Below are 10,580 nucleotides of genomic sequence, written 5' to 3' on the forward strand. Positions count from 1 at the left end.
GGGGGAAGCCGATCAGGGATTTTTCTCTCTGAATCTCCCTTTAGAAGAAATGCCACCCAGCCCTTAGGGCCGACAGTTAACGCCGTGTCCGTGCTCGGGGCTGCAGGTCCCTCCTCGGAGAGGCGCGGGCTGCGGTGCCCCAGGCCGGGCGGCGGGGCAGGCCGGCGGGCAGCCGGGGACGGCCCGGCGCGCTGGCGGGGGAGGCTGGCGTTTCCCGAGGAGAGCTCCGCAGGCAGCCACCCGCGCGGGGCGAGGCGGCCGCTCCCGCTGGGCTTGCGCAAGGCGATGCAGCTAAACCCCAGCGGAGGAGCCGGGGGGGGCGGGAGGGGGGAGTGGGGAGGGACACCTTCAGAGCCAGAGCGAATTGCCCCCGAGAGACGCTGCCGGGAAAACGCAGCTCGATCCGGATCGGCAACGCGAGGCCGGGGCAGCAAAGGGATTCTCCTTTCTCCCGCCGGGCTCCGCGCAAAAGGCTGCTCCGCGCTCATCCCACGGTGGCGGCTACACGCTTGTGGAAGCGCGGGGGGGGGGTGGGGGGGGGGGGCAGCCCAAGGCGTCCTGCAGGCTTGGGGGATTTCACCCCCCGCCGCTCCTCGCTTGTCCCGGGCGGTGGGGTTTTCGGGTGCCTTTTAAGACGAACCCAAAAGCTTTTACGCGGTGTGGAAAGCGAGTGGCGGGTGGGAAGCAAAGCAAAAGCGAGCCGGCTTCAAAGCTCTGCCCGTTCTCCCAGCCCCCGGAGCTGGATGCACCCTGCGCTTCCCACCGGCCTTCCCACGCTGAGGGCGGACTCTGCCGCCCGGCCGGCAAGTGCCTTTCCGTTCGTTGCCATGAGCTCGGATCGGTGTCCAGTAAAAAAGAGGGGGCGAGAGGTTTCTTCCCCCACCCCCACCCCCACCCCTTCCATTAAATAAGTTACAACTGCAACTTTTTCCCCGTCCTTGGTGGGATTCCTTGCCCAAATAAAGAAATATTTTCTAAGGAAAGGAACCGCTTCGGAGCGAGCGGCTTGCGGCGTCAGAGCATCCCCGCTCCGGCAGCGCAAGAGCCGCCGGCGCAGGGCCGGTGTCACCGCGGACGTAATTTAATGTTACCTCCTGCTAACTTGAAGGAGGCTTTTCTTATAGCGGGGGGCGAAGACACTGGCTTGTGACGGGGGGGGGAGAGGGTTTAAGGTTTGCCGAGGAAGGACGGCAAGAGGCCCTTCAAAGGCTCAGGCGGATCCCCCAGCTCCCAGCTCGCTCTCCCCCGTCTCGATCCAGAGCCGTTCCGCAGTGGAGTAAACATCTCTGATCTAAGACAGCTGCCGGGAATCAAAGGCCGCCCCAATCAGCGCTGAACCGGCCGAAGATGAGACGGAAAAATGCCCGCTCCTGACAGGCGAAGGGAAGGGCGTGCGAAGGCGGCCCTCCCCGCAGCGCCTTCGGGCTGTGAAAGCAGCAACAGTTCGCCCATTATTCATCTGATTTGTTTTATAACACTTCTGACACCTAATCTTATCAGCTAATACCCAAGATTTAGTTACCCAAGGCGATTTTTTTTTTTTTTTTCTTCCGCACTAGCAGCAAAATTATTCGACTCCCTGCAGATCTGTTTACTTTTGTCAGCCTTAAAAAAAATATTAAAAAGGAAAAAAAAAAGAAAGAGGAAAAAAAGGGGGAGTGGGGGGAGAAAATTAGGAAGGGGAGAGCTTATGCGTGAAGGAAAGATCCAGTCTTTCCAAGGCTCGTAGAAACAAGCACTGAGGAAATACCGAGTTAACTCAAAAAAAAAAAAAAAAAGTTCTGAATATTGACAGAGAGGGTTTGCTAGAGAAGAGACCACAAACCAAATGAACACATATGTAGTCCATGCAGACTTGCCTGTAAAATAACGATTTATTTTAATACTTAAAAAACACACACAATCCAGTGATAAATGTCAATTACCAATAATCAGCATAAAGTGCCAAACAGCCATACAACTTTTTTTTTTTTTTTAATAAACAAAACTTATTGGAATGTCTCTTAATTTGAATACACTGTTCAGAAAGCCAGCATTTAAAAAAATATGCTCTCAGGTTGAGATTTGTTCTCTCTCATCAGGACGCACGAAGACTTTAAAGTACCACTAAAACCACGTTGTGCATACCGTCAGTTTGACATATTGCCATCTTTCTTTCCTTCGGGTTTTTTAAAATAAGTCCACAAGTTACAAACCTCCTCACAGCACACTAGACCACAAGGCAAAAAAAAAAAGGTCTCCATGTCCCATGAACACTGATTTGTCCTGAACACCAGGGACCCGCAGGTCTAAGATCTGGATGCATTTTCTAGCACGATAGGACTCCCCACTTGAGAGATATAGGTCATTTCCAAACATTAATTTTCTTCTCCTTTTAGGAAAACAAACTAGCAAATGAGATTTGCAAGTTGCCCTTCTCCTTGTCCTAATGGTGCTGTGACGAGAAACCACCATTTCAGTTCTTAATCGTCTTCCGGAATTCTCTGTATTTCCTGAAGTGTAAAAATAAGAAGCTTTATACAGTCAAAAAAAAGTATAAAATAAGAGGTTGGGGGTTCTTTTTTTTTTTTTAAGTAATACTTTTGGAAGCTACAGTTTTGGGTTTTTTTTGTTGGGAATGGGGGGAGGGTGGGGGGTGCTTGTGGGTTTTTGTTTGGTTTTAAAGAGATTCCTGTCCAACACGTGAGCACCACCTTTTGGCATAAAGTTTATCAAAGCCACACAAGTCAGCTAGCACTCTCTGCATCATTCATGTATATTTTAAATGCAAAATAATCTTTTCACCCACGACTTAGGAAGTTAGTTGCTTGGGTAGGGGGAGGTGGGGTGTTGATTTTGCTCTTTTTAAAGTACAAACAAAAACAAAACACAAAGTTCAGTGCTCCCATCCTGAAAGTTTTGTTTCTGCTCTGGTTTTGGTGTAAAGTCTGAAGGGGAGGAAAAGTTCATAGAAGTTGGAGATTCAGCACTTAAGTTTGGCAGGTTTCAGTTCCTTTACTTGCGTGTGCAGTGTCTTGTGGACAGCTAGCGTTCTGGACTGGCAAAATCCTTTCCCGCATTCTTGACACTTAAAAGGCTTTTCTTTAGAATGGATATATCTAGGGAAAGAAAAAGAATTGAGATGTCAGAAATAACTGGCCTAAACTCAGCAGTGAGCTACCTGACGGAGAACACGCTAGAGCTTTCTACACCTACTGCTGAGACCGAGTGCTGGAGTGCGGCACTCGGGCGACCGTCCGTATGTGTGTTTGTAAGAAGAGAGGGGGGTGTCAGAGGCTTACAAGGGTGCCTTTCTTAGGGTTAAAGAGCTCCTCTCTAACTTCAGCGTCATCAGGCTGCGTGTCTTCGTGACACTTCTGAATGATCGCAAAGGCAGAAAACACAAGACAGTGCAAACAGAGGATGAAAACATCTGTGGAAGCTAAGAAGGAGGGCGTGCAAGTCATTTTTGCAGAGTGAGTGAGTACAACAGGCCTCTCTTCCAAAGCGAGTTATCTGGGCTCCTCCGCCTTCAGTGGGCAGAGAAAACCTAGAGGGAACACTGCCAGCTGGCCAGGGACACGACTTTTCTTACAAGCACCTTCATGAATGTAGGAGAGTAACCGGGGGAGTACAGATACACAAAGAAAAAAGGGCAGGAGAAGAAGAGCTGTTACCTGTGATCCCTCAGGTGGTCCTGTCTTCTGAAGGCCTTGTGGCAAATGTCACATGTGTAGGGTCGTTCATCGGTGTGGGTTCTTTCGTGGATCAAAAGGTTGTAGGACTTGGTGAAGTGCCTGCCACAGAATTTACACACAAACTCCTTCTTGGTTTTGGACGGTAACCTTCCCCGCGTGGGTTTCTTCTCTGGAGAGAGTTTAGTCACCTCAAGCAAAGACCCCAGCCCTGGGGGTGAGCCCTGGCTGTCTGCCTGTCCCAGTTTAGAGTGGTCCTCTTGCGTGGCGGCCACTGCTAAGTTGGCAAAGTCGAAGCGTGGTTTGGCTTTGAGGGTCACATTGGTGGCCTCTTGCTTGGGTTGGATGACGTGTGGGAAGAGCGGGAAGGTCGGCAGCTGGAACCGTGCATCCACCAGGCTTGACACGCTGGGCACTTTGGAGAAGGAGGAGCGGGGCAGATGCATGGCAGGGTACCCCAAAGTCCACTGGTGCAGGTGTACGGCGTGCAGGGCACTGAACCCGTAGAGGTTGGAGAGGTGGTCAGAGGGCACGGCGGGCAGCCCGTTGAACGCTTGCAGGAAGGAGTAGTTGGTGAGCTGGAGGGAAGGATGGATAGGCACTGGGGCCGGCAGGGTCTTACTTCCCATGGTGGCCGCTCAGGAGGAGGATCTTGGGAACAGGGGAGGAAAAGATCTGGAAAATAAAGGTGGAGGGGGGAAGAGGGAGAGGTGGATTTATATGAGGATAAAGGCAGAGGTAATTTCTCACCTCACCCCTTATTAACGCCCTTCTCCAAAGCCACAGAAGGAGGCTGCCTCGGTCTTGGAGAGGCCTGACCAGCTCTTGGCTGCAAGTCTATCCCCACAGGTCTTCAGACTCTCCCTCTCCCCATCCCTCGCACACAAATGTACCCCATCCACAGTCATTCACCTCCCAACAGCATCCCTGTGCTAGGTAGACATCCGATGATCCTCTGCAGAGGGACAGCACAGAGATGCTGTTTTGGCCCACAAAGCTCAGGCTTCTCCCGCGTAATTTAAAATGCCTTCCCGGGCACCCTCAGCCTTTAGAGAATAGTAGGATACTGCCCACTATGTCTTTCCACAAAAACTGCCTCTAGCCCTGACCCTTGGGGTGACGTGGGGAGGGGGTGCAGCGAGAGAGCTCCCCCTGGGTCTCTCAGCTCCCTGCGGTCTGGCATCAGCCAAGCTTCTGCCTCTGGGGTGGTGGAGGCAGTTGCGTGCTCAGAACTGCATGTCCTGCCTCATTCAAACAAAGAAAATCCTCGAAATTTTGGGGGGGGGAAATACCAGCCAACAACCCTCCCTCTTACATACTGCAAAAATAAATGGGAAAATGCTGAGTTTGGGTGACAAATCTGAAGTGCCATTTGCTCTCCCCAGGGGGAAGTGCCTGGCTTCAAGCCCACATCCTAATCTAGGCAATCGCTTAATTAGAACCCTTCAAAAGGCGAAAAGGCGAGGGCTGGAGGGACCTTTCCCGTGGGGACACCCAGCCCACCAGCTGCAGGGCCGCAGGGCCGCAGCCCTTCCCTGGGATGGGTGCCACCACTTTGCTCTGTGTTTCAGGGTCCCGCCAAGCCCCCAGCCTCTCCTCTGGGCCAGATCCCTACCCGTTCCACCCCACAAGGCAGAGGGAAAAATGCTACCAGGCAGCAGCACGAAGGCGTATCTGGCCCTGCCTGCAAATTCAGCCCCGGCTGCTGTCAACCGTTTGGCAGGAGATGCCTCCTGAGGGTTGGTGGTGGGGAGGGGTGGTTAGTAGCTTCCCCTCTTTGTGGGTGCGAGAAAGCACCCATGGCTTTGAGAGGCATCGCATCCCTGCAGCCCAGGGAGTCTCCTTCTTACTCTGCAGCCTATAGCTGATGCGCTCTTTCCCCCCAGCGAACTCCAGGAGTTGCCCTCAGTAGGGCTGGTTTCCAGCAGGATCCCCATAGGGGCCCTGTAGAGTCCCCACAGGATGCTCGTAAGATCCCCACAGGTTTGCTGCGGGGTTCCTACCGGATCCACATAGGACTCCCATAACATCCCCTACAGGTTTCCTGCTGAGTCGCTCTAGGATCCCCACAAGATCCCCACAGGGTCCCGGCAGAATCCTCACGGCACTCAGCCCAGAGGGTCAGTTCATGCCCACCTGAAGAGTAAAGCCCCTTTGGGGAAAAGGAAGCAGCAAAGTGCTGCAGAGCAGTAATTGTCCCTCGGGGCTGGAGGGCTGGGGGGGTGGAAACTGGTGGTGGAAGAGGTCTAAAGACCAGGGAAACAAATCTGATTTATATGTGGGCTGTTGCCTGGACCAAGGAGCTGCGGCTGGGAGGGTGTGAGAGGGAGAAGCTTACTCTGAGCAGCTCTATACGCCGGGTCCACCTTTCACACCGCTTTACATAAATCAGCAGCAGGAAGAGAGACCCAAACCTTGGAGGAATTCCATCGCAATGACCCAGAATAAGAGATTGTGACATTTTGCCTTTTTTAATTGGATACATTTCTGGTAGTGGCTGATTGAAAAATGCACACATTATATTCTCATCCCTCTCCTTTTTCTTTTCTTTTTTTTTTTTTTTTTTTTTTTTTAACTGTTTATGGCCAATGAACCAAGCAGACTGTTCTGTTGTTCAGCTGGGGAAATGCTTTTTATTTTGTTAGTGCTGCCCATACGCTAGGCGTGTCCACTTCGCAGCACAAATGCCTCAATCGATGACCCCGAGAACAAAGTGCACGGAAAACACTCTTGTCTGGGTACCTGAAATGTCTTTTTCTGTCTGTCACAACGGCTCCGTGTCTATTTTCCTGCCTAGGTAGCCCTAGATCTCTCAAGCATGAAACATGCTATTGCATACTGAGTTAATTTCTGGGCTTATCCCTCTTTCTTTCTTCCTATACTTAAAAAACGTTTCATATGGAATACATAAGTAAAAATCTACTATGTCAATTTGGGTAAATTCCCGCTCGATAACATTTTAAAAATTCTCTTTCGATTTCCCAAACGAGGAAGGGGACAGAAAACAGGGAGTAATACAGTCGGGTCATAATAGCATCCATTGCGCCCACGGTTTTTTGCTAGAGCAGTTCGATTATTTTTCAAAAAAAAAGAAAAAGAAAATAAAAAGAAAGCAAGCAAGGGAAAAAGGAAAAGAGGAAAAAAAAAAAAAAAAAAAGAGGAGCAAAAAAAAAGAAGAAAAGAGGAGGTGGGAGCAGAGTGTTCACGTTACTACAAGTTTCTTGGCAGTTTTCCAGAAATGTAAGCTACACTTTTGCTCTGTGCGACCGGGATAGTCAAAAATATAGATGAAGAGCAGAGTATTTCATAAAGAAGTCCCCTCTCTCCGGGACATCAAAGCGAACGTGTTTCACAGCGCAGTAACTCCCCGCTCTCCCGCTTGCCCGCAGAGAGATCAATGTTTCTTTGATTTCGGTGTCACCTCCACCTTTAATTCTGTTTCATGTAAACAGATCGTTATCGGGGCTTCTTTTCTATTTTTATTTTTTTAAAGAAGAAGACCCCGCGAGTTCTCTGCTTGAATTCCCCCATCACAATAAAACTGTGCGGGGTTTTCTTTTTTAACACAAACTACCTCGGTGAGTAATTAAGAACAAGCCACTTGTGTTCTGACTGAAACAAAAACCACTCATGCCAAGATAAATTTACCCTGCAAAATAGGATCATAAACTTGAAAGACTACATCTGTCTCCAGCTTTCTTACCCTTTGTCCTGTCTGAAGATACGGTAATGCTATTGTCCAGTTGCCATTGTTTTAACACCATTGTAATCTTAACCTTCCAGATTAAATTCTACCTCCCCTATACGCCAAAAAAAAAAAAAAAGAAAAAGAAAAATCCACCCGGCTTTTTGCTGGTAGCATAGCAAGGGGCGAAATTAAATGGATTTCTAAGTAATCTTGTGGCTAGTCGGTATTTTTCCTTTCTACCTTGAATTATCAATTTCCGATGTGTCCTTTGAAAGGGATATTTGTTACATTAAATACCTGACTCATAAATAATGAGGTTTGCTAATTAGTTCCACATGGAAGAATGGAGGAGGTAAATTACCCTGAGAACGTTGCTTATTTTTACAAACATGATAAAGTAGCGGGCATAAAACGCTGCATTCTTGCGACAGCCTCAAACTACAGCAATCAGGTTCATCTGTCAAAAAAAAGTCCCCCTGTTTTGCCTGAATCCTTTAAAGCCTGGCAGCTCTGTCCTTTCGGCTGCATAGCATCGGTGTGCAGCGTTTTGCCACCAGGTCGGCCACTTATTTTGTCCCCTTTGAGGGGAACGAGATTTTCCCTTCCTATCAGTTTAAGCGAGGAAATAGAGCTTACAATTTATCTGTGTTTGGGAAACTAACTGGAAAGGGAATAAAATTGCCCTTTCGCTCCGCATTATTCGAGCGTGGTGCTCTTGAGGAATAAAGTGCATTGTTCAGCACAGATTTATTCAAAATATTAATGAAGTGTGCAGAATCTATTAAAGCAGGTTTATTCGGGGCTAATTGAGCGTGAAAGAGTTAATTGCTAACATTAATGAGGACTGGAAGGACTCAGCCAGCATGTGCCTTGGATATCTCCGCTCAACCCTTATAAAATCATCATTCACATTTTATCACGAAATCGGTGTTGACAAGTTTCTCTAGACCACCATCGCGAACGCGGATGAATGCGGCGGATTTTAGTCTCTCAATAATAATAAATAATACCAATAATCATAATAACGGGGCTCCGACTGCACCAGCGATCCCTACGCTTCCCGGGGCAGCCTTTACCCAAAACAACAACAACAACAACAACACCCGAATCCCCGGGTCCGGATCCTGGTGGGACGGCGGCTCCGAGGGCCGGGGGCGGGCGCAGCCCCACGGCCGGCTCGCCGGGCGGGAGGCGGCCGCGGGTGGGTGCCGGCGGGGCGGCCGCAGGGGCCAGGCTCCTCAATTTTCTCCCTGCTCAAGGTTTTAGGTTGGTTCGGAGGATTTTTTTTGGTTGGTTGGTTTTTTTTTTTTGGAGGGGCTGGTGGTGTTTAATCCCCTCGGGTGCGGGCAGGCCCCCAGCACAAGGCTCATTCTCGCTTTTCTCCCTAGAGGAACGGCCGGTGCCTCCCTCCCCTGCGCACGAATAAATCGTCCTCCCTCTCTCCCGGCGGCAGGCAGGATTCCTTCTCTCTGTCCTCCTCGCTTCCCACGGCCACAGCACGCACGGCCACGGGTGGAGGGGGGGAGGGCAAAACCTTGTCGGGGCACGCCGGGCACCGAGCCGCACGGCCGGGCCCGGCCGGCCGAGGCGGTGCCGTCCCCGGCGGCCCGCAGCCGGGCTCCCGGCGCGGTGCCCCCACGCCGTGGGGTCCCGAGCCCAGCGCTGGTTTAGGGGTTGGCCCTCTTTCCTCGCTTGGCTTCGGACTTACTAAACCGGACCTACTGTGCACCTGTCCGGGACACGGCTCTCGCCCTCCTGCCCCGCTCGCGTTTTGTCGGACGAGTCCCGCAGCGCTCCGGTCATCTCCAAACCGCTCGGTTTTTATAGTTTCCCTCCCAAAAGCCAACTATAACAACTATACCCTAATCCTCGGCTTTGCACTGACACTTTATAGGCTCGGCCTCGGGAGAAGCTCAGGCACTCCCTACGCTGAACTTGTTTCGAACCATTCAGACAAATACAAACATCAGAGTCATTTCTGCTGTGGCCTTGGGAGGAAACAGAGGCAGCTTCTCGGACCCTAAAGCACTAAAAATGGAGCAGGAAAGAAAGAAGGGAAGGAAGAAAGTAAGAAGGAAAGAAAGAACAGAAAAGGAAAGAAGAGAGAGCAGAGAAGCTGAACGTTCAAGCCCATAAAGGACGTCCAGGCTTCTGTTTTGCAGCTCGTATGTGTAATTTTTAGCTCGGGTTAGAAACACAGCTCCTCCGCAAGGGGGGATAAACAACTTTGAAAGGGGAAGACAAATCCTTAAATAGCATCAAAATATCCGAGCCCCGTGCGAAGGCTTCCCCCCAGCCCTCCGCCCGCCCCAAGGAGAACAGTCCTCCTCACGTGAACCACTATTTCCCCACTTGGTCTGCACCGTCCAGGGAATGGTGGGAGGGGATGGGGGATGGGGGGGGGGGGGGGAGAAAGAAAGGAGGGAGAGAAAAGGAGGTGTTTGGATCGATATCCCCCACCCCCGAGGCTTGGCAAAACAAAAATCAAACAAAACGAGTTGTTCTTTTTATTTACCTAATCCCGATCTGTGCTCCACCGCTGGCAGCAGTTAAAAGATCCTGGGCTAAATTGGAGCTGGCAAAATAAAATAATAGGAAAAAAAAAATAATAGGAAAAAAAAAAAAAAAAAAGAAAAAGGAGAGGTTGGGCTAGGTCAGTGTCTCTGCTGGCCCTGGGGGGCACAGCTCTCTCCCCACCCCACCCCACTGCTCCTCCAGCGGGTACAGGCAGATCCGAGCGAGCAGCGGGGCCAGGTGTCCAGGTGCTCCGGCTGATGGAGCCGGAGGTGCTCTCCCTCCTCCTGCTCCCGGCGCCGTGCCGGACTGCAAACGCGCCCGGGAGCAGCCGAGCTCACACTGAACCGATCCCTTCCCTCCAGCCTCCTCCTTATTTCAACCCCCCCCCCCCCTCAGCTCCCCCCCTCAACCTCCCACCACACTCCGGGCATGCGCACGCGGGGAGAAAGTTTCTGGCTGGGAAGAACCAACTTTTCAACCCGCTTCTCCTGCAGGCGCAGCAGCCCGGGGCTCGCAGCCCGCAAACGTGTGATCTCGCCCCCCCCCCCCCCGCCCCCCCGCCCCGCTCCCGCAGCCTCCCCCGGGGCATCTCCCCGGGGCCCGCTACCCTCGGCCCCCCGCGGCGGAGCGGCCTTCCCGGGGGAGGTGCGGGGGGGGGGGGGGGGGAGAACACAACCCCCCCCCCCCCGTCCAGCTCCGCG

The 10,580-nt window shown here is 51.7% G+C and overlaps 1 protein-coding gene across 2 annotated transcripts; it reads right to left on the reverse strand.

Moving 5' to 3' along the window:
* Window positions 1-1,867: 1,867 nt before the first annotated feature.
* On the reverse strand, window positions 1,868-10,213 carry OSR1 (odd-skipped related transcription factor 1). Of its 2 annotated transcripts, XM_049819090.1 has the most exons (4): window positions 10,065-10,213; window positions 9,878-9,937; window positions 3,657-4,349; window positions 1,868-3,098 (listed from the first exon to the last, which is right to left on the reverse strand). In XM_049819090.1, exons 3-4 carry the CDS (start codon window positions 4,301-4,303, stop codon window positions 2,963-2,965), a joined length of 783 nt encoding a protein of 260 aa, XP_049675047.1. In that variant the 5' UTR covers window positions 4,304-4,349; window positions 9,878-9,937; window positions 10,065-10,213; the 3' UTR covers window positions 1,868-2,962. The 2 variants fall into 2 exon arrangements, with proteins under 2 accessions (XP_049675047.1, XP_049675046.1); XM_049819089.1 differs by having other exon boundaries at window positions 9,878-10,213.
* Between the last annotated feature and the right edge of the window lie 367 nt (window positions 10,214-10,580).

The sequence above is a fragment of the Accipiter gentilis genome, chromosome 16 (genome assembly GCF_929443795.1).
Source record: "Accipiter gentilis chromosome 16, bAccGen1.1, whole genome shotgun sequence".
NCBI lineage: Eukaryota > Metazoa > Chordata > Aves > Accipitriformes > Accipitridae > Astur > Astur gentilis.

Excerpts from the sequence above, each read along its gene's own strand:
- OSR1 (XM_049819090.1), bottom strand. The coding sequence starts at position 4,303 with ATGGGAAGTAAGACCCTGCCGGCCCCAGTGCCTATCCATCCTTCCCTC. Across the intron at positions 3,099-3,656 it reads GACCACCTGAGGGATCACAG|ATATATCCATTCTAAAGAAA; the intron begins GTAACAGCTCTT and ends TTCTTTCCCTAG.